General features: G+C 39.9%; 1 protein-coding gene across 6 annotated transcripts in view; it reads right to left on the bottom strand.

Annotated features, from left to right (window-relative positions):
• Window positions 1–2,503: 2,503 nt before the first annotated feature.
• Window positions 2,504–24,331, bottom strand: part of Nnt (nicotinamide nucleotide transhydrogenase) — a 108,838-nt gene continuing 87,010 nt past the window's right edge. For all 6 annotated transcript variants that reach the window (XM_029468546.1, XM_029468545.1, XM_021181102.2 and 3 more), the window contains 5 exons: window positions 23,801–23,960; window positions 20,964–21,045; window positions 6,780–6,898; window positions 5,327–5,442; window positions 2,504–3,382 (listed from right to left, as the gene is read on the bottom strand). In XM_029468546.1, the coding sequence (XP_029324406.1) occupies window positions 3,233–3,382; window positions 5,327–5,442; window positions 6,780–6,898; window positions 20,964–21,045; window positions 23,801–23,960 (627 nt within the window). In that variant the 3' untranslated portion in view covers window positions 2,504–3,232. The remainder of the gene's footprint in view (window positions 3,383–5,326; window positions 5,443–6,779; window positions 6,899–20,963; window positions 21,046–23,800; window positions 23,961–24,331) is intronic.

Below are 24,331 nucleotides of genomic sequence, written 5' to 3' on the forward strand. Positions count from 1 at the left end.
TCATTGTGCTTCTATGCTAGTACATGCTAGGGCAAATTGTTCCAACTTTCTGGCCACCAGTATTAAGCCAAATAAGTTCGGTTTTTTATAAAAGTATTCATCCCTAAGGATTTTAAGTTCACAAGATCTAAGGGAGTTGAATTTAAAAATATATAAAAGAAAATATGGAATGAGTCATATCTGTCAGTTGTATGATTTATCAGGAATAGAGAAATCAAACAAGATTTTTATAAAAGTCTTGGATTGTTTTTTTTAATATATAAAAAAAAACATTTTTGTGGTTTTTAGATTTTGCCTCAAATAATCATCCAAGATCATCCAACTTTTTTAAGTACTTTTGTTCTTATTGGGGAGCTGCTTTGGTTTGGGTTTTGAAATAGAATCTTATGCAGTCTGGGCTCCTTTCAAACTTGCTATATGGCGGGGCCTGTCCTTCAGCCCCTGAGCCTCTTGCCTCTACCTCCCAGTGCTAAAATTGCAGGCCTGAGCCACTACTTCTTTTGGAGGAATAACTTAATTATATACTTGAAAATCTTCAAAATAAATCTTTTAAGTATCTTGTGCAATAAAGTTAAGTAAAACCAATTAGATCAGTAACTGGATGGCTAAGGACTGGCAGATATATATACATAAGATAGATAGATTTACTGTCAATACCAAAAGTAAATAATCTGAGTGTGATTGTTTATTTGTTCACTTTCTGAGACTAGTTTCAATATCTCCCAGAATGGCCTGATACTTGCGATCCTACTACGCAATCTCCTAATTGCTGGTACTGCAGGCGTGAGTGTACAGCCTGATCCTGTCTTGCTGGCACTTGTTTTTTCTATGGGAAGGCTCCAGAAAGCCAGCCAACAACAGAGCCCTGTCTTAGGGCCTAGGGCTTGTCTTTCGGATGAATGTCAGACACTGCCTTCAGGATTGACTCCCATAACTATGACCCCCCCCCCTTTTTCTCTTTCTACAACTAAAGGAACTTTGCCCAAAGGAGACCAGGCATAGTGTCTTCTTCACCTCAGAGATTCACCCCTCCTTTCTGGAAATCAACAGCCAGTTATAACACAGAGGCAGCTCCAGGTGTGTGTACCATGAGTCAGTTGCACTTACCTGGTTCCCATGAACTCTGAAGGAGTCTTGAGTTATGCACAGTAGCAAAGCCCTTTGTTCTGCCTCTAATAGCCCCGTGAGGGAAGCAGGTGCACTAACCATTGTAGATTGGTGAATACCGACGATCACAGCTGAATTACACTTCCTCATTTCCCCCAGCTTCGGAAAAACAAAAGCCCCAGCCTTCATTTTGACAAATGCTTTTTTTTTCCATATAAATAGTGCCATAAACTAAAACTGCCATGCTTTAGATATTGTAATTAGTATTTAAGACACCAAGAAAGACATCAGATTGATACTTGGGGAGTAGATTATACCCTGTACTACATGGTGCTGGGGTCTGGTCCTGTGCATTTAGTATGATCATTTAGTAGCATTCCCTGGCTTTTATCATCGGATGCCAGTAGGATCTGCCAGTTCTGAAAACCAAAAATGTCTCTAGATACCACCAAAAGGCATCTGGGGAAAGAAGTAACATCCCCTTCAATTATTAAGATTTAAATTGAATTTTGGAACTACTTTCAAAATTTAACTTGCTACTTTCTAGAAACACCTACAGCGGCTTTAAAAGGAAGAAAGGGATATGAGTAAAGATATTATTTAATTTTGTCTAATAGAACTTTTATGATAAACTTGAAGTTACTAATAACCTCAGATCCATTAGTAAATTGCATTTATTTCTTAGACATTTAAAAGAAATCTTTGCTGCTCTAACATCTCCCTCTTGCTTCTCCCTCCTCTCCTCCCTCTTCCCTGTCCCTCCTTCCCCTTCCTCCGTCCCCCATCCTTTATCTCAGACACAGTGAAACAGAACTTGCTCATAAACCTAACAGATATTGTGCATTAGAAACTTGATAAAGATGAGCAAAGTTTTCACTGTTAGTCTTTAGATTTAGAGACAGCTTTGTGTGCGTCAACAGCTTTGCTGCTTGTGTTGCTTTTCAGTAGTGGGGATTGGACTCAGGACCTCACATAAAGCGAGCACTTGACCAATTAAGCCCTAGCCCCAAGCCTTGTATGGGTTAATAACTGCTTTGGGAGACTTGGTACCAAACTGAGTGCACAGAGAGACAGAATCCTAATAATGTGCCACATTCATCTCTACTTAAGAGCTTTTGATGTAAAAGGTAAAGTCACAAAGAAAATCTAAACTTCTATGAAAGATGTTCCTTTTTTCACTGTTCATTGAAGATATGGTTAAAAGTACTGTTATTATGTTTCAGTGTCATCAAATTATATATGACCTCACAAATTACAGTGGCTTTGAAAAGCAATTCCATCTTCTAAACAATGAAGAGAGATTAACTCTACCTATTACAAAGTAGTAGGTCTTCCTCCAGTGTTAATGAGTGGAACCATTTAATGTTAGCTCTTTGTCATCAGAGACGAAGCTACATCACTTTCATGAACTCATTTATTACTCAGATGGTTGCATTCCATTCAAGCGCACTTAATACAGTCCATTCAAGAGCACTTAGTTGATTGCAGTTAAAGAGACCAATTGGCAATGGGACTTTCAAAAATACAACTTATTATGTTTAAGTTATTACTTAAACTATCTAGACCTTTTACATATTAAAATAGAAGTGAGAAAATAGATCTTTGGAATCTAGAGTCTATAGTGAAGGCTGATAACCTGCTGCAGATTTGGCATGATCAATCTGGAGTATGGCTAAGATGCAAGAGAACAGGTCAGAAGTTGATAAAGGTTTCAAATTAGTCACATTTGGCGAAAAAGAAGAAAAAAAAAGGCACTAAATGCAGGTGTCTACAATGATCACACTGTGTAATATTTTTCAGACCAACCCATATCCTGAAATCTCGAACATTCAACTTCTGAACTGATTTCTAGCTACTGAAAGGGAATTTTAAGAATCCAGTGGGGTTGCATCTAAAGTGAGGCTGCTTTTTCACTGTGGACAAAATACTCTTGCTTTTTGGACAATGGCGACAGTACGTAGGTAGGCCATGAGAATTTCCAATGCTTTTTGAGAAGCATGGGGTGCTGATCTTGAAAATCTTCATTGTTTTGTGAGGCTTCTTTGGGTCTTGAGAGCTTTGCTCATCTATGAATGCCTCCTTTCTCTGTTCTTGCAACCGAAGGCATCGGCTGGATCTTCAATCTTCATTTCTGATAGGATTCCCGAACTTTGGCCTGCAGAGCATCACATGTCTTCTTGGCGTCCCCCAGAAGCATGGCTGTGTTAGGTTTGTAGAAGATCGGATTGTCCACAGCAGCGTAGCCAACGCCAAGGGACCTCTTCATGACAATGACCTAAGAACCAAAGATTGAAGAAATTATATTTGACAGGACGGGCTAGGCTCAAAGCACTGCCTTTTCCTGGTTTTGTTGTTTTATTTGTACATTACTTTTTTGACTTTTATTTATTTATTTAATATATGAAAATATAAATGCACAGATACAAGGCACAGGTGGCATCTCCATACAAGTGAGTATTAGTCAATACTTAGATCAGGTAAAACATGCATCCCTCCTCACGTCCATCATGGATTTATGGTGGCGAAAGTCAAACTACTTCATTCCAGCTTTGTGAAATACACAGGACTTTGCCCATAGAGCCCAGGTGTGTAAAAGCACACAGGACTTCCTCCTCAAGTGTGAGCAAGGCCCATCCCACTACTAATTATTCAATACAGAGATTTTTAAATGTATGTTTACATTATATTAATGATCATTTTTCATCATACTCTTATGCTCGTTAGAGGGATGTTTGTGTCAAAAAGGCTGCAGTGGCTTTTCATCCTTGTGCTTTTTTTCTACTAAGTCTGTGAATAACATCTTCTCATTGGAAAGATAACACTGTGAGCTCATCTGCTTTTCTATGAATAAGCTAAAGAAAACAATCCCCTGCATGAGCTCCCACTTGGAGATTACAAACAAGTAGGGAAAATGGTATGACTCTTGTCTACCGCTTCAGAGTAAACTAAATCAGATAGTTCTAGGACAAAGGCGTGTCAAAAACAAAATAGCTTCCTTCAAAAAGACAACTAAAAAAGTAATAAGATATATGGACCAAGGACAATAATGGGGTTAGTTGCCATAGAAACACCATAGTGACATAGATAGGCACACTGACATTTATTACTGATTTTGTTACTCTGCAAATGTCAGGTTGGTTCTTAAGAAATTGAAAACCTCTGGATGGTCTTCTAGAACATATGATCTATTCAAAAATGAAAGCATTAGAAATATGTCCGTGCCTTATATGACATTAGTACAATAATGCAAGTCTTAAGACTTTCAAATATTGACTACTAGTACAATAACAGCCTTATATACACGCGCAAGGACACTTTGCTCATCTCAAACTCGTGTATTTACAATAAAAGAAACAAAACTAATGGGAAATGTTCATTATGTTACTAGAATCCTTTTAAAGTTATATTTTATTTTATTTTATTTTATTGTGTGTACGGGGCGACGTGTGTACATGCAGATTTTGTAGCTGGAAGGTGTTCAAAATCTAGTGCTGAAGTTACAGGTGGTGATGATCCTCCTGCTGTGGGTGCTGGGAACTGAACTCTGGTCCTGTGCAAAAGATCAGTATGCACTCTAAACCACAAAGCATCCCTCCAGCCCCGACATTGCCACAGTTCTCACAGTGTGCGCATGGTCAGAAGCAATAAAGAAATGAGAGGACTATTTAGAAGCCTTTGAATTCTCCAGAATCCAGCAGCTAGCTTTAACACAGGAGTCATATGCATGAGTGAAGCTTCCTTTCTTGTGCCATGTTATTGTTTTAAGTTTTGAAATCGCCTCTTCATTAAACAGTCTGTAACAACATACAAATACCCCATAAAAAATAAATAAATTGGAAAAAAAAATGTGCTCATCTTGGTATATGAAGGCGATGATACTGACTCACTGTCCCAGAGGGAAGCCATCTGCTTCACTGGACTTAACCTGGAACTTGGCCAGACACACTCCAGTTGCTCACAGGACCTTTATTCAGCTGCAGTTACAGATTCTGTTAATCCAGCCACATAATCTCATCTGGTTCTGCTCACATGGTCACTCAGGATCTGTGGTGTCCAGGGAGCAGAAGGAAGCCCGACACAGGGACAGGTCCCTAGGCTATGTTTGTACTCCTGAGCCTCCTAAAAGGCATCGCCAGTTCTCATTAAGTGACCAAAGAAAGTTCTGCACACGCACATTTCAAGTGACTCTGAGAATGAACAGTTAAGTCTAAACGTGTACCTGTTTGGACTTCCAGACCTCAAGGACTGGCATGCCTGCAATTATAGAATTGGGATCTTCTTGAGCCGCTGAATTCACAGTGTCATTTGCTCCAATGACAAGAACCAAGTCGGTGTCTATGTTTGAAAACAGAGGGGAGGGACAGAAAATATGGAACACAACAGGTCACTCGCACTTCTTTTTAGGCAAACTATAGGGATATTTTTAACAATAATAAAACCAAATTCTTATAAGAGGCTAACCTGTGTCAGGTACTACATACAACTCTACCAGAAAATGTCAGAGAACTAGAATCCAGCAGTGGGCCCTGCGCAGATGGGGCTTTGCTGTCCTGACTGAAGCCTGCTTTATGGTGCTTATCCTACCAGTGGATCTACCTCATCTGACTTTATAATGCTTTTATTGTCCCTGGAATTAACTTGCCATTCACATGATTTTATAAGATCTGAATCCATTTTCAACTCTCAAAATGACCCATTAAGATGCAATCTAATGTCAAAAAAAAAAAAAAACCAATGTCTAAAAGTCTGTACTGTATTAAAGCTGTGTCCATAATTCCTGGAACTGGCTGGTTTTACACATAATTTAACAACAGTTAAATTTAAAAAGGAGCGTAAAATTAAAAGGGCCTAAATTCCCTCTTTAAGGACTGTAATTTAAATTATCTAAGGATGTTGCCAAAAATGCCATGTGCATCTAGACATACACACAATTTCATTGTTGCTATTTTTTCCCAATAAACAGTGTTTTCTTTTTAAGTTTACAGTGGATACTTGCCAGAGGGAACGGGTCTAATTTTAACAAACATGATCTCGGGCCAAATGTCATTACCATTCCACATCTACACAATGACAGCTATAAAGTACAGTGCCTTATCTTATGAAGTCCTAGTACTTATAAGTGAAGGGGGGAGGGTTAAAGGGAGGCAGAGAGGAAGAGAAGGAAGGAGGGAGGGCGAGAAGCAGAGACGGGGAGCACACGAGTTACTTCACTGGTCATAACTTGGTACAATAGAAAAACAGTAAAACTTCAGACACCAAGAACTCATCCACAGAAGCAGTTCTATAAATGAGGACACTCTGGTGAGTGCAGAGTTCAAGGCTACAAGCTACTGAGAGTGGAGATCTGGACTCAAAAACCAGACCTGCTCAGGTTTCAGATTCACCTATGCACTGTGTCCCGGGGTTCTCAGCACCCTTCAGCTCTCCCAGAAGAATAAAATTTCACTGTGCTTCCAACAAGGCTGCTGCAGCTTTCTGAATGAGATCTTCCACTTACATTCACTGTGAGTGCACATTTATCATCTTCACATCACTCTTTATCAAACTTGGCAGTTTTCGCTGACCCCACAATCATACTCTAAATACAGTACCACTTTGTGCATAGTATTTAAAGGGAAGTTAAAAATCCGTCATCACCACCCCTCCCCCCTCCCCTATCCCCCACCGCTTACCTGGGAAATCACTGTTGATCTCATCCATTTCTAACACAATATCATAGGGCACTCCCGCCTCGGCCAGGAGCACATTAAGCTGACCAGGCATTCGGCCCGCAACTGGGTGGATTCCAAACCTGGACAGGAGACAAGTAAGCAGCTGGCTTTACTTGATAGGCCAAGTGTACAGAGGGTCCAGTGTCCCCTCCAAATCTGTACTCCTTGTTCTTGGCACCTCTGCTTTCTCCTAGCTCTATCTGATCTCTGCAAGCAGAAGGGGAATTCGGCGAGATATACGGCCATTCGCCATTCTAAAACGCTGAAGTTGGAAAACCCAGTGCCTTGGGACTTACAAACTATAACTTCCTTCATAAAAGCAACACTGTAACTTTGGAAATTTACTCTTCCATATATGTCTTAGGTGAACTTTCGATGGTATTAATTAAATAATATTCCCTCAAATTTAAAGGCGTTATATTTTCTCATGATAGTTTCTGATAAGTTCTAATCTCTTAAAACAGCCATTTAGGCTGGAATTGTTTCCAATTTAAAAGTTAACATCATGCCAACAAACATTGTGTTAATGTTCGCTGTAATTAAAGGTGGAGAAAAAAAATACTACACACCTGGTGTTGAAGATGCACAATTTTTCAGACATTGATACAGAACATCACAAAATAAAAGTGACAGTAACACACTGGAGTGTTTAAAAGACAGAGGACATAACACCCAGAGTTCTACAGTTAAAGCAAGAAGACTGAAGCATCAATTGGTTTCTTCCAGTCAGACACGCTGTCCTTTGTATATTAATCCTATTTCTTGGCCGCCATATTTATCTTTCAATACCAGGCACCATGTCTGCCACATATGAAGGGTTCACAAAAAGTAAATGAATGAACAAATTCAGAGAAGAAATGTCATTTGCAGAATCTCTTGATGGGTATTCATCCAACCACAGCTTTAATGGGATTGATGGAGGCTAGAAAGGCAGGGAAGAGGTCAGAAGAAAAAGCAGTCCTCCATTTCAAAGTCTGTCTAGAGCTTCTCACCAGCTCAGGGTCGGGAATTCCAGCACAACTAACATTTGCTGTGAAGGTTGCCTGCGTAGAAACAATACTCCTCTTACACACAGATATTTCCCATCATAATGTTAAAATGGCAATCCATTTATCCATTATCCTTAAGACCTAAGCATATATATCATCCCCCATCAGAGACGCTTCTTCTTGCAGTAGAAAGGACTACAGAGACTCACAGCTGAACAACACACAGAGGAGGAGAGACTTTGGAGCATTCTGGCCTAAATGGGATGTCTTTATCACAACCCCTCCCCCAAAGGATCAGAGAGATATGTAAAAGAGGGGGAGGAAAGATTGTAAGAGCCAGAGGTGGTGACTGCATGGAAACAGCATTTTCCAGACACAATAGGACAGACTGTACATAACAGGCGCCCATACAAACTCAGAGACTATGACAGCACATAAGAGAACTGTGTATGTTCGAACCAGAAAAGAAAATCTCAGCACAGAGGAGGGAAAGTAGGTGCAGAATCCCAACCTTAGCCAAGAAGCTATTTGCAACTGGTAGCTCTTGGGAGAGAGAGAGAGTCAGTTTTCCTTACAAAAATGGCATTGAGTCTATCAACCACACTCCTGGGCAGGCATCACGCTCACCAGTAGTTGGCTAACACAAACAGAACTCCACAAGGTTCTTTAGTAGGTTTTGTTGTTGTTGTTGTTGTTTGGGGGGTGTTTGTTTCTTTGTTCGTTTGAAACAAAAGAAGGAACATGAAGTTGGGTGGGTAGACAGGTGGGAGAGAATGTTGAAGAAGAATATCATCTGTATATTGCACGAAATTCTCAACAAATAAGTTAAAACATTGAGAGAGAGACTTGTGTATATATGGCCTTACTATTTTTCCAGCTACACATGTACATTTTTTCTAATCTTGCAGGATCCCCTATTCATAGTAAAAGATATGTAATAACACCCCCTTATGTAACCTTTGTCACTTACATGTATATCTGACCAAATTAAAATGCTATCCAAATGATTCTCAGAGCCTCTGCCTACTCTCACTCTATCAAAAAGAGAGGAGGGGATCTAGAGAGATGGCTCTGCAGTTAAGAGCACTTGCTGCTCTTCCCAGGGACTGGAAGCACACGGCTCCCAATTCCCAAGGTTGTTCACAACCACCTATTTAACTCTAGCTCCGAGGAATCTGGTGCCCTCTTCTGGCTGCTGTGCATACTGCATGAATGTGCACATACTCTCACTCAACCTTGTTGTTCGTTCACCTTGAAGCAACACAAATAACTTAGGATAGTTAGAAGCTAGCATCTAAGGCTATGAGAATCAGGGCACAGAAGTGGAGAGAGAATGTATAATTTAGTCCACCAGAGAAGCCCACAGACTGGGGTTTCTATTTTAGCTGACAGCCCAGTATACACTCCATGTTTTTCTTTTAGAATTCAATGCTCTGTGCCTCTTTGGTTCCACTTTTTTTTTATTTAATTTCAATTTTCTCTTTGTTTTTAATACTGCATTTGTTATCTTTAAATTTCTCTGTCTTCCATCTTTATGTTTTAATACTGATGTCTTGGACCAAGTTTAAAAAAAATTGAGACTCTTGGACTATATTAGCTCTTGTTCTAACATCTTGATTAGCTACAGACTGCATAAAGACAATATTTCTGTTTGGCTAGTTGTGAAGGGTAAATAATCACCAACCTAACCATCATGTTACAATGACTATCCCAAAGGAGGGATCATTTTGTATATCTGTTTGCATAATAATTTATTACCCTGAGCTTTGGGGCTCTATGTTTGGAGCAAACTACATGTAAGATTATCAAAAGAAAATGCCAATGTTTTGAGAGAAATAACAGAACACACTCAAATTGGTAGAAATATATATGCATGCTGATGAGTCACATGAGTTTATAATAATTCTGGCCCTTGTGGCTGGCGAATCTCCAAAGTACATATTAAAATTAATTGTATTAGACACAGGTTGGCCATAACCAGCAATTTCCACAAACTGACTGGCCAAAGCTCATCAATGATCCATCATCACATGAAGAATATCCAGAATGATAGCACAGAAAGACTACCAGCCTTTTGGTTCTTCCCTCTGGAGCAGCAAAATGATCCTCTCTTAGGCACATACTTTAAAGCTGAGTCAGCGATCCCTGACCACAACGGGGCTCTACAAAGGGGAAATAACTGCTAACTCGGAATCATAGACAGATCGTCCACGCACCCAGGACTTCCTTCAGCTCTTCCTCCTACACCATTATTGCACATGGGCATCAATGTGCTCTTCTTAGCAGCAGCTCCTTAGCAAAGGATCCAGCCTTGCTGGTCGATGGCCACAATCCCTACGTTCTACTTCAGCCCTCAGTTAAAAAAAGAAGGGTTGCAACAGCATATCCCAGGAAGACACACTGGTTGGTAAAATCCTAAGTCTCTTTCTAAAGGAAGAATTTAGGGTTCGGGTAGCAGTTAGAAGTTCTCATTGCACAGGAGAGTTAACAAAGACCTTTCCCTGCAAAGTGCTTTATACCAGCACCAAACAAATGGAGGCCTTAGTAACTGTGATGGTTTGAACAAGCACGGCCTTTCCACAGGCTCACATATTTGAGTGCCTGGCCATTGGGGAGTGAAAATTAGAGAGAAATTAGGAGTTGTGGTCTTGTTGGAGGAAGTGTGTCACTGGAGGGTGGACTCTGAGGTTTCAAAAGCCCATGTCAGGCCCAGTGTCTCTCCCCTCCTGCTGCCTGCAGATTCAGATGTAGAACACTCAATCACTCCTTCAGCAGCATGTCTGCCTGTGTGCCACATGTTTCTCACCATGATAAAAACAGACTAAACCTCTGAAACTGTACGTAAGGCCCAGTTCAAAGCTTTCTTTTTTAAGAGTTGCTGTGGTCGTGGCATCTTGTCACAAAATAGAACACTGGCTAGGACAATAACCCAGTATTACAATATTCTGCTCAAATATGCCTTGGTAATAGAAATGTTTATCATGCTCATCAATTAAGTGTGTATTTTCTAATATTCACATATTACAAAACAACACACATTTTTTTACCTTACAACACATTCTAGGTTGCTTTTGTAATTTTTACCTTGAAATGCTAACATAGTATATAGTAATTACTAATATAGTTCCCCCAAAAGCAGGAAGTCCTTTGTACTTGTATCAAGAAAAAAAAAGAGAATTGATATATTCAATATAGATTAAATCCAATAATTATGAACACTGAACATTAGACTCACTGGGAACTTGGTGATAGCTAATATTCACATGCATGTTTATGCTGATGGAGTCAAATTTAAAAGTCTACAGATACCAGTAGGCAAAACAGTATTATTACTTTGACAGACCCATAAACATCATCACTGAAGTCAGTGTAATCTCTGCAAGTATCTCCCAGTACTTTTTGTTATTTTTGTCTTTCAACTACGAAAATTATAGTCTTTGATGGAACCTTGTGTAACAAAGAAGCTTAGTCCTCAGTTACCAATCAAAAATAGGCTCAAACCCTTTGGGGGGAAAATGGAGCAATGTACTCTAATGAAACAACCCAATCTTCTGGACCTTTTTAATTAACAAAGAAAAAATAAAAACAAGTAAGAATGTACACAGAACTATCCATGAATATCAAGTAACTGGGTAAAATCTGGGATGGGAGCAATTCAAAAGTATAATTTTTTAAAAGCTTCTTTTATAATCCACGATGATATAAGCCCTGCTCTTGCAGCTCTTTGCAACCTCACATTAGATTTTAAATGCCCTATGTTTTAAAGGAGACACAATGACATCAATGTCCATGATGACAGACTTTGAAAACAGTATGTCCCAACCAGGGTTCACTGTAGCAGTTGTTCTTGGGCATGTAGGGCTATTAAAGATTATAAAATATTCCCCTACATGGGTCCAACCACAACCATCCAAATAAACCCTATTTTCCTGTTGACATTATGGAAATGTCCATCTAGGTCAACTATGAATCATGAAGAATGGTTAATTGAATTGAACATTCTAATTCAACAAATTCAAAGAAACTAAGTACAATGGGGCGCCTTCCTGAAGTTTCTAGTATTTTCTCCAGCTTGTAGATGCTGAAGTTTCAATTATCAAAAGGCTTCCTAGACATTTTTTTAAAGACATACTCTATAACCTTCAACTATTTGGTTTTAAGTCTTTTTTAGTCCATGTGCAAAATTATTTCCATATTTAGTATTATTGAAGGGTTACCTTCCCTTCCTTTATGGTGATTTTCATTTTAAAAGCAAACTGTATAAGGGAAGCAATGCATATTGACAATATCTTGGAATTCTGCCTTCCCAAATCCACTGCCTCACAATTTTCTTAAGTATTTTGGAAACTGGTAAATTAGGAAAAAGACAGGGAGAAAAGAAAAAAAAAAAAGAGGATTCATTTGCTGAAAATATACTTCTGTTTTAAAAATATAATTATTTCTAAGTCATTAAAACTATTGTCATAACTCCTACTGGGTTGCCATGTCCAGTCTTGATATGAGGGTACATGCCTAGTTTTACTGTAACTTGTTATTGGTTGATATCCCTGGGAGGCCTGCTCTTTTCTGAAGGGAAATAGAGGAGTGGATCTTGGGGAGTGGAGAGGAACTGAGAGAAGTTGGGGGAAGGGAACTATGGTCAAGATGTTTATGACAGAAGAATAGATGGATGGATAAATAGATAGATAGATAGATAGATAGATAGATAGATAGATAGATAGATAGATAGATAGATAGATAGACTTTTAAAAACTGTTTTAAATACTTGTAATTTTATGTTGCCTCGGTATCCTTTGGAAGACAGCACTATCACAGTCATCAAATGCAGCGTAGCCATCCTTGACAGTTTGCAGCTTTCTGTCTTCTGCTCCATGAGGCTGATACAGAGCCATCCCTACACAACTGAGCTATGCTGCAGTCTCACTGTAGCCAAAGATTCCTACCCACTTTCTCTAAACTCATGAACTAGAGCTCCTCACAGAGAAATTGTTCAGGTACTTCCTTGAGCCTTAGTAAAGATCTGGGCTTCTAGGTATCTATCTCTTTGTGACCTCAGCTACTGGGCTGAACATAACAGTTTCCCTTCTAAGCTTCTGAATTTGCCTTAATTGGGAAGATTACTACTCCTCCTCTCTCCGGGATTTGTAAATAACAAGCTGTTTCCATGATGTCACACAATTTGTTAGACTTCTTCTTCTATGTTAACATGAGGCCAAGCAGAGCAATTCAGTCAGGAGCCCAGAGAAGCCAGATTAAATCAGTCATCTTAGATTAGACTGTATAGCAGCTACAAGCTTCCAGGCCTACATCTAGGTAGTTAGAACAGAGAAAGAAACGCTTTTATCTGCACAGCTTGGGTTCGGCTCTCATCTCATCCCATCATCTGAGGAAATAAAAGTGACGTCTATATACCAGACTCTCTACATCCAAATTAGAGGAATATCACACCTTAATAGTAAATTGGACTTTAAAGATCTCACTACCTTAAAGCCATCCTAGGAGAGGAAACAGTTATTTAGAATTACATCACTTATACATGGTGTTCTGTCCCAGAATGTGTTAGAAATCCCTCTGTGAATGCAATAAAGAGTCCTTCAAGGACCTCTGTATTCTAGATTTGCATGTGACAATAATCCATTCTGAAGAGGGTCCCTGAAAATAATAAAAGAGTTAGTTACTAGAGTCAGTAGTTTTACATTTTAGTTACACATTTCTCCTGTGGAAAATATGGCAGACTGAAAAGAGAAGATCTTTTGGTCTATCAAATACTTATCCAAAATTTTTCATTGACAGTCATAAGTTTCTTAAAAAACACAAAGGGAGTTTTGGGACAACAATTTTAGCAAACTGTTTTGAAATAGAAACTTTCTAAAATATGAGGTCAGCATAGTAAATGTTACCCAAATCATCTTTGGAAACTCCAAGACAAGCTGGGTGAGGCTAATCTTTCTCATCAGAAGAGAATCATGGTAATGATGAGATAAAAAATATTCATGGCAAGGCAGCTGCTGTCCATAAAAATCAATCACTGAGAAACATCACGCAGTCACTCTCTCTGGTGAGGTTTCATAAGTTAAATACAGATGCTGTGCTTTCTAAAATTCTGAGAGTTGTTAGAAGTTAGACAAAGTCACTCGCACAATTCTAAATGAGAAGAAAGGCTTCATCCAATTGCCTATGACTTTCTGGCACTGGGATTATGCTCTGTCGCTCCCTTTCTTCATCTGAAGTCACTTAAGAGATGAATTGCTACTCTGGTTCTGATATCTGGTGTCCATTCACTTTCTTCCCTTTATCAGGGGAAAAGAAATGTTATACAAGTCAAAGAACTCATAAAAGGGCCTCATAATTTTTCTAACATAGAATAATGAACATTGTTCTTCTAGTAAACTTGAAGAAATGCTTTCTACAGCCATGTTTCCCATCTGGACCATGTAGCATACAACATCAGTGTACTTAGAGAGATAACAAGTCCTCCAGGGGTACATTCAAATTGAATGTCATCACAGCCTTCTACAGAACCTGCATTCATGTCTCTATGAAGAAGCTGGGACTTTGGAGTTATAGACAGTCACAAACTGCCATGTGGGTGCTGGGAATTGAATTTGGGTCCTCTGGAAGAGCAGTCAGTGCTCTTAACCACTGAGCCATCTCTCTATCCCCTCACTGACACTCTTCATCTGGGGGACTGCTGACAATCCTATACAAAGGGTTCAAGTCTATGTGAGTGAGTGAGTGAGTGAGTGAGTGAGTGAGTGAGTGAGAGAGTGAGTGAGTACATGTACTTGCTTAGCTTCTCTGCTCTGCCACCAAAGGTTTACTGAGTTGCACAACTGCACAAACAACCTTGCTCTCACCCTCTTCCCTCTTCCCACTACACTTTTCAAGCAGACAAGTCAGCCAAGTGCAGGGTAGCAGAAGCACTGCCTAACTCACTGTTATCAGTAATCTATACTGTTACTTCTCCTCCTCTTTTCAATTAGCACCCGAATGTGCCACAGGCATCCATCGCCCTTCTCAGAGAAGAAGGGGAGGAGGGAATGGGGGAGGGGATGGGAAGAGGTGGGGGCTTTGATCTGGATGTAAAGTAAAAAAAAAAAATTAATTAATGTGGAAAAAGAAAGAAAAAAATGTCCCTCCAATTCAGAATTGAATCCTGAAATCCTACTACCTAACCTTTCAAGTGAATGTAAGCCCTGTAACACTGTGGGTCATTTGAAGGAGAATGGTCCCCATAGGCCCATATGTTTGAAAGTTTAGTCTGCAGTTAGTGGAACAATTTGGGAAGGTTTAGGAGGTGTGGTCTTGCTGGAGTAGGTGTGGTCTTCTTGGAGGAGGTGTATCACTGGGGATGGACTTTGATATTTTCAAAAACCCATACTAAGCCCAACCTTAATATCTCTCTCTCTCTCTCTCTCTCTCTCTCTCTCTCTCTCCTCTCCCTCCATCCTTTCCTCCCTCCCTCCCCCTCTCCCTCTCCCTCCCTCCCCTTTCTTCCCTCCCTCCCTCTCCTTTTTCCTCTCCTTCTCCTCCTCTCTTTCTCTGTGCCTGCAGCCTATGGATCAGAATACAAGGTGTTCAACTACTGCTCAACTGCCATGTCTGCCTGCTTCCTGCAACTATGATCACGGGCTAACCCTCTGACTATATGCAGTTCCCCCAAATAAACACTTACTTTTATAAGAGTTGTTTTGGTCATGGTGTTTCTTCACATCAATAGAATAGTAACTAAGATAAGCACTAAGAACTTGGATATTTTATTCACTGATCTATCTCCAGAATCTAGAATAGTACCTAGAGCAAAGTACTACACAATTATTTGTTCAGAGATTTATCATCAATATGAATAGTCATATCCTTAAGAAAAGAGTGCTAACAAAAGGACATGCATGGCATGCATTCACTAATTAGTGGATATTAGCCCAGAAGATCAGAATACCCAAGATATAATTCACAGACCACATGAAGCTTAAGAAGAAGGAAGACCAAAGTATGGATACTTCAGTCCTTCTTAGAAAGGGGAACAAAATACCCATGGGAGGAGATAAAGACAAAGTATGGAGCAGAGACTGAAGGAAAGGCCATCCAGAGACTGTCCCATTTGGGGATCCATCCTATATACAGTTTACCAAACCCAGACACTATGTGGATGCCAAGAAGTGCTTGCTGACAGGAGCCTGATATAGCTGTCTCCTGAGAGCTGCCAGTGTCTGACAAATACAGAGGTGGATGTTCTCAGTCAATCATTGGACTGAGCACAGGGTCTCCAAAGGAAGAGCTAGAGAAAGGACCCAAGGAGCTGAAGAGGTTTGCAGCATCATAGGAGAAACAACAATATGAACCAACCAGTACCCCCAGAGCTCCCAGAGACTAAACCAACAACCAAAGAGTACACATGGAGGGACTCAATGGTATATGTAACAGAGGATGACCTTGTTGGACATCAATGGGAGGAGAGGCCCTTGGCCCTGTGAAGGCTCGATGCCCCAGTGTAAGGGAATGCCAAAGCCAGGAAGCAGGAAGGGTGGATGGGTGAGCAGGGGGAGGGCATGGGGATTTTCTGAGGGGAAAACAGGAAAGGGGATAACATTTGAAATGTAAATAAATAAAATATCGAATAAAAAATTTTTTAAAGAAAATAAAAAAGAAAAGAGTGCTATGACACTATCATGAGACTACCAGATAACATTAATCACTAGCTATTCAAATTCTCTACTAGATCATTCACCTGGCCTGCTGTGCATTCCCTTCAGAAGTGTGTGCCTTGGTAGAATCACTCGTCTGCACGTGGTAGCTCTTTCTGTGCCCTAAACACAACACATCATAGAAACCTTAACTCTTGTTAGAGACTCAAAATATTTCATCTTAAAGCGTGTTGAGGAACTGATTTCTTAGGGGGAAAAAAAAAACATACATTTAAACCATTAGCCACATGACATAAGGCTGTAGAACACTACTAAGCTGCAAATATCATAGGCAAGTTGATGTGTTAAATGAAGTAGCTTACACACAGAGACACACACACACATCTTTTTTTTTAAGCCTGCAAACAGTTTATGTCATTAGTACAGAAATGATTGAAAATGTTCCCTGAGCAGTAACCTGCTTGATTCTCTTCACTCCACTCACCTTATGCGACACATTTTTTTTCTTCACTTCATAACTATGAGACTGGGAACTGGGCTTTTATAGCTTTGTATTATCAGTACCTAGCAAATAAAAAGCTACTGATGAGCTCTTAATAGATACAACTGAATAGCAACCTAAATGTAAAAAAGGAGAGAGAGAGAGAGAGAGAGAGAGAAGGAGAAAGAGAGATAGACTGGGGAGCGCTTAGCACTTAAAAACAGTTGCTGCTCTTCCAGAGGACCAGGGTTCGATTCTCAACCATCCGGAACTCCATAACCAATACCCTCTTCTGACCTTCACAGGTGCCAGACATGCATCTAGTGCTTAAATATATATGCAGGCAGGCAAAGGCCTATACAAATAAAATTAAATTGAATCAAATTTAAAAGTAATACATAATGTCAATGAGTCAATCAAAGAAGTCGGAAAGTGTTTCCACAAATTCAAAAGGACCTCTGCGATAATGCACATGATCACACTTTAGAGAAAGAAAATCACAGAGTTATTAATTACAAATGAGAAAAATAATACAACTTACTAAGATTTACTCCTTAGAGATGCTATTCCTGTCTTACATTGAAAAGACTGAACTAACACCAATCCAAGATTTGGGAAGGAAAGAGGAAAGAAATATATGTGCTCTTACACTGTAAGGTTTTTTAACCTTTAAAACATTCAAAACCCAGCATAAGTTTTGTAAGCTGGCTGACTACACGACTGAGAATCTAGTGGTATCTTCAGCACTAAACTTTCATGACATGGGTGACCCAGAATGAGTTCTTGTCACGAAAAGCCACATGCTTCACCATAACCTCAAGCCTTTGAGAGTATGTTATGACTATGGCCAAAGTGAAGGAAACAGTAGTGTCTCTAAGTCAGTCATGGGCCATGAAAGCCAGACAGACTGTACGACAGATGCGACGTCTCTTGGCACCACTCGGGCGTGACTAATTGATGACAATCGTATGTCCATGTTGGCACATTTCCACGGGGGCAGTGTGTGAATATGTCACTGCATCTGGATGTTAGGCATGCTGGGGTCCTGAGGCACAAAGACCTCCTCAACCCAGGGGCCCCGCAGCTGCACTCAATAACACCGTGGGAGCTCCACGGAGTGATGAAAGGGCGAAATTACCACCAACTGTAAATACAGATTTATTTCATTAAAATACGAGGTAACCGCGGCAGCCACCTCTAGTTCAGACATGTGCCTCTTTATAAAACTATAAAAAAAAAAAATACTACAGCGTGTGTGTGTGTGTGTGTCTGTACTTGGTTAATAAAAAATTTCATTTCCCCTATAAAAAGATAATAACACACACGTAAAGCAAAATCAGAGTTTACCTGATTTCCTTAGTAAAGAAAACCCACACAAAGACTAAACTGGGAAAGTCTGACAGACTACAGTCATAGTGTTTATAAAAATAGTTCTTGTCCATTTTATTCAACCAAAAAAAGATCTAAAAATGCCATGTCACAGAGCCAATGCTGGCTGAAAATTCAACACATGATAGCAAAAAGTATGACATATCATATGTAAGTTCATCTTGAAGATGAAAGGCAGATGAATATAAGCCAGTATCTATAACTCACAGCTAGTGAAATCCGACTAATAATTTTATTCTGATTCTACATTATGAGTTATAAACAAATTTGATAATTATTTTTAACAAGCATTTTCAACAATTATGCAAAACCATGGGTATTTTTACAAAACTTCTATTATATTCACAAAATCACTTCAATAATCTATAACTTATAGCTGGATAGTCCCCTTATAAATGTATAATTAAATGTCTTATGTACCTTAAATAATTACTCCTCCTATGCAGAAATACATACAGCAGCAGTAGTTTGTCTATGTCATCATGGGTAAAATTCTCGTTTTAATCAAATCAGAAACTAAAAGTTCACGTGCCTGATATCTTTTCAGACTTTTTCATTTCTCTTATCCATCGCCTTTCATACCCTTACTACTTTCAAGCTGCCCAACAATCACAATCATTTTCTATGTGTGTGTGTCTTTGTGTGTGTCTGTGTGTCTATATGTGTCTCTGTGTCTCTGTGTCTGTGTATGTGTGTGTATCTATGTGTGTATGTGTGCATGTGTTCTATGTGAGTGTGTATGTATGTGTTTGTATGCATGTCTGTGTGTGTGTGCCTATGTGTGAGTGTATATGTATGTATATCTCTGTGTGTGCCTATGTGTGAGTATATATGTATGTATATCTGTGTGTGTGCCTATGTGTGTGTATGTGTATCTATGTCTGTGTGTATGTGTGTATCTCTCTGTGTCTCTCTGTGTGCCTGCCTGTGTGTATCTGTGTGTGTGTGCTGTATATGAATATGTGTGTGTCTGTTTGCCTGTGTCTCTGTGTATGTGTGACTTGTGTGTGTGTGTGTGTGTGTGTGCACATGTCTGTGGGTTTCTATGTGTTTCTATGTGCACATGGGCCAAAATTCAGGAAACTGCTGACCTTACTGTAATGATGCTTGCCAATTAGGCTACACTCACTGGCCAGTGAGCTCTTGGGATCCACTAGTCTCTACCTCCTCAGCCATAGGCTTACAAGCATGGACCACCACACCCCCCTTTTTACATAGGTGCTGAAAATCAAACTCAGACCCACATCCTTGTGCAGCAAGCACTTTGCCTACTGGGCACCTCCTTGGCCCTTCAGATAATGAGCTTCAATTCCACATCTACTCTTGTAACGCGGCACTGATTCTCCAAGATGTCTTGTTAACCTCGGCTGATCAGTAAGTAACAAGAAAGGCATGCTACATCCAGGCCTCCTTCACTGAGGAAAACCAAAACATAAAGGCCATCTTCCATGCTGTTTTCTTACGATCGCCACTCAGCCCCTAGACACTTACATGGTGACGGGAGGCGTTACTAATATATTGGACTTTTTCACATGTGGATTGAATAAAGAAAGTCATTTCCTTTTTAGGAAACCATACAAGGCTCTTTAACACATCCTTTTCACTTGTAGGCTTGCAAGCGCTTTGAAATGGAAGACTATGGCTAAGAAAGAAAGAACAGCTTAATAACTGATGTGAAATAAGAATAAATAACCAAAAAATGAGTTCTTTTTTAATACTTTGATGAAAAACTAAAGTCAATGACTTTTCTCATCTCCAATTTATTTAATATCATCACTGAATATGAAAATCCTCCACATCAGAACAATGTTGGTCCCTCCTACCATAAAATAGCATCTTGACACTTCATGTACTGAAAAGCACACACCATAGATTTTAGGCAGGGATGGAGCCATGATAAAGAGTGGGAGGTAGTAAAATTCAGCTGACACTAAGACAGGGTAAGTGACCTCTGACCTCATCACCTATGCCTCCTTTAGAATCATAAATGGATGGATCATTCAAAAGCAAGAATGATTCTACATCCAGTTTGGCACAGATTCTCTGACAAGCTCTAGGTCCACTATTGGGTTTAGGTCTACTTTTTCATCTGTCCCAAGATAAAAAATATGCAGTTGACATTTAAAAGGAATTATTAGTGACAGACATTAACAATCTGGTGAACAGACATTAGCATCCTAGTGAACCAAGCTCATTCAGTGATCTATCTTGAGCTGCTTGTTTATGCTACCAAGTCAGAAGATGAATAGCAGTGTTCCTGAGGGAAGACCTCGAGAGCTCACTGTCTCTCCTAGATGCCAAGAATCAATGTGCCTTAGTGGGGACTCGGAGAGGAACAGATCATGAGCTCAGCACTGCAACAGCCATTGGGCTCTTCCTCCAAGAGCCCTGTTTTTTGTGCTCCTTGAGACCCATGAAAAATGATCTAAGTGTGCACGGTCCTACATTCCTCTGCCTAACACCCTCCCAAGAACATGCAAGGCTCAAAAGGCAAGTGGCAGCAACAGCAGCGCTGTGAGTTTGGAGGTTTCTTGATAGCCTCATCTCTTCCCCTAGGGTCACTTGCCTTAAGTGTCCCTTTTTAAAGTCCCCCACTATTCCCTTCTCTTCACAACCAAACGCTTACGCACAGCGCACTAACCTGACTTTTTTGCCTTGTTCAGTAAGCATCTTCACCAAATCGGCAATGGGGTACTGAGCTTTAGCAGCACAGAGCCCATACCCTGTGAGGGAACATAAAAAAACACAAAAGAATGTGGTGGTTTTATCTTTGACATCTCATGGATTATAGCCTCCCTCTTGATCAAACCATATTTCTATGACAACATGGGCAGTTAACCAGACTATTTAGCGGACTTAGGGTCTAACTCAAAATCTAATGATGTCTTCCTTAATCTCTCCATAAGTCTCATGCTGCACAATGTCCCCGCTACACTCCATGTGCCCATACCAGTCCACGCCCACGCCCATGGGCTTTTCAACTCGGAATATATGTCTCTGATGCCACTGTAGTCCCATGGGGCTTTCTCCTGGTTTTGTTACTATTCTTACCTATTACCTTATTCTAATACCTTGACTAGTGTTTCTCCTTCTGCTCTCCTTAAATAGCCACATCTTCCCCTGACGTTTTGAATTTGTCCCTGCCTCTCCTTAAATCTTAGCTCACACCACGATGCAAGCAACTATGCCAAATCCTCCCAGGTTGGCCTACAATTGAGCTCACGTATAGCATGGTCACTGTCCAAACCTAATGCCTTCAAAGAAAAAGAACTCAAAACCCTTCTCCTCCAACTCTACTGCCACCTTTAAATAAATAAAAAGTGGTCCTTTCCACTTAAGATTTGTACAGGCATAACCAAGAATGTCCGTCTGTCCATTCCCTTCTCCCTTAACTCTAAGATTGTGTCCATCTTACCTGTACATTGACTTCCATCTGTTAACACTCTTCTAGTTCTAGTTGCCAAATGCCAACTCTTTTGCTCTAGCTATCATATCTGCCTTCTCCTGCCCACAACACCATCCATCCTCTAAGGATCAGAACAATTCCTAACTTCCTTACAACCCTTCTTAGGTTCTTCTTTAGGGAAAAAAAAAAAAAAGTCTACACAGTTCAGTTTGGCCACTGTCAGAATATGCTTGGCATTATTAATCTTCCTATCTGACTTCTAAACTGGGATAGACAGTTCCTGAAGGAAAGATACCACATCCTGTCTGTTGTCACACCTTCACACACAGGTATAGCTTCTTAATAAGTTGCCTTTTGGCTAGGACAATTCACTATGCAGGCATATCCCATACATTACAGTGTATTTCCATACAGTAACTAGCAACAGTAGTCTCGGCTCTGTAACAACCAAAACCCACCATTCAAATGTCTTAAAGAGTAATACTGCCTGTATTAAGGTGCATATTAAAATATCAAATTTGCCTTACATTGTTATTTTCATCAGACTACATTCTCAACCAGTAAATTGTCTGCATGGTGAGTCCATAGTCTTTCTTCTGGAAAACTCCCAGAACGGCATGACAGGGTTAAAATCTTAATTTGACATTCTGTGACAAACACGAAAAATCAAACTGTCATACACATTAGGAGCTGTGACCAAGAGCTATTAAACAAGTTGGTCTGTATTATACAGGCTATTAGAGGCAAAAATTGAGGACAAAAGTGACATATTGGGACTCCCATGACAAGTTCTTTTCAGTCCACCACTTTAGTCAGCCAAAACTACAAGATGAGCTCTTTCTCCTAAGTCATGCTGCCTAACGTAATCAGAAACTACTCATTAAGCCTCCATTATCCCGAACAACCATCTAGACATCCGTCCTTACACCCACAGGAGCCTGTAGTCCTCACCCTCCATCACAAAAACTCACTTTGCAACTGACAGAGACCACTTCAGAAAACCAGAGAGATTCTTGATGAACTCTTGAACAAGTGATTTTTGAAAAGAGACTAACACTTACTGGGTCTAATGAAAGAGTCAGACACTTCCACATGCTATACCTAATTAAATCTTACATACCCTAATAGTAACAATAAACAACACTCAACGATAGCTTGCCATGTAGACAGAAGCTCAAAATGATGGCTAGAATCCGCTCCATCAATTGACAGACTATTTATGTTATTCTAAACTATTGACCTGAGAGTGCCTCGCATTCTCATTCATGGATCATTCCATGGCTACTGTCTCCATTGTTTCCAAAAATAAGGAGATCCCTATGGCTAGACAGACCATAGGCCCTAGAGGAAAACTTACTCCAATTAAGCCTCGAAAGGGACATAGTATTAAACTGACTTCTAAAGACACATCTTTATTCCCAGCCCTCATCTGTGAAGTTTCTACTTGCCTCATCATTAACAGAGTGACTCACAACTGCTAGAGGTGCAGAGAATAAGAGACAGCAGAATGCCCAGTGAAATAGAACATACTGACTGCAGCCTCTCCTCCCAAGGCCCAGGGACCATGGCAGAAGCAGCAGAAAGTATCAGTAGGAGTCAGAAGTGACGAATGACTACAAGGAAACTATCTTCTGGGCACAGCAAGGCAGCTGCACATACAAATTCACAGTGGCTGTCACAGCACACGTAAAGCCTGCCTATGCAAGTCCAAGTCAGACCAAATCCCAACATGGAGGTGGGAGGCGGGTACATCATCCCACTCCTAGCACCGGAGTTATTGGCAACAGGTAGCCGCTGGAGAGGGGACCCCTGGTAAGCCAATCATGCTCCAGTGGAGGACCACACATCCACCAAGACTTGGGTAGGAAAAAGAAAGGTCGGTGAATAGAGAAGGAATGGGTCTTGGAAGGACTGGCGATAAGTATGACCCAAGCCTGCATAAAATTCCCAACGAACTAAACTAAACCTTTAATGAGGAGGTTTCCATGTACCTTTGTCCTATCAATATAATCAATCAAAACAACTGTGATAGGTTGTTTAGTTTTTTACTTTTACTTATTTATTTTTTTTACCTGGAGTAATAACAATGCTGTTAGCTTCCCGGATCATCTCAACTGCGTTGTCAAGGTTGATTTCTGTATGTGTGCCAGAAATTTCCATGGGTTTTCCACCAGCTGTCGACGTTGTGCCATAGCCTCCGAGAATTACATTAGCCAGGGAGCGGTTCATGGCCTAAAGAGCAAAATCAACACCTGTGAGAGTCCGATCCATGGAATTCCTTGAGAATAGCATAAATTTTATGTACATGAAATTCAACGTCACTGTAAAGGAATTTGTTTTAGCTTTTTAAAGAATTTTAGCCAACAGTGGCTCCTAAAATCATTTCAAAACAAATAATAGAGATATCTAAGAAACATATCAATTTTCTAACCTGGTTAATTAATTACACACTAACACGTTTTTAACAAAACAAAAAAACAAGTATTTTAATGCAAATTACATATAAAACATAGAAATTAATGAAATTTTGGATGTACTTTATCGTCTAGATACTGAATAATCAACTTCTCTCTCCATATTTATATGTACTTCATCAGAGTGAG

Source organism: Mus caroli, chromosome 13 (genome assembly GCF_900094665.2).
Source record: "Mus caroli chromosome 13, CAROLI_EIJ_v1.1, whole genome shotgun sequence".
Taxonomy (NCBI): domain Eukaryota; kingdom Metazoa; phylum Chordata; class Mammalia; order Rodentia; family Muridae; genus Mus; species Mus caroli.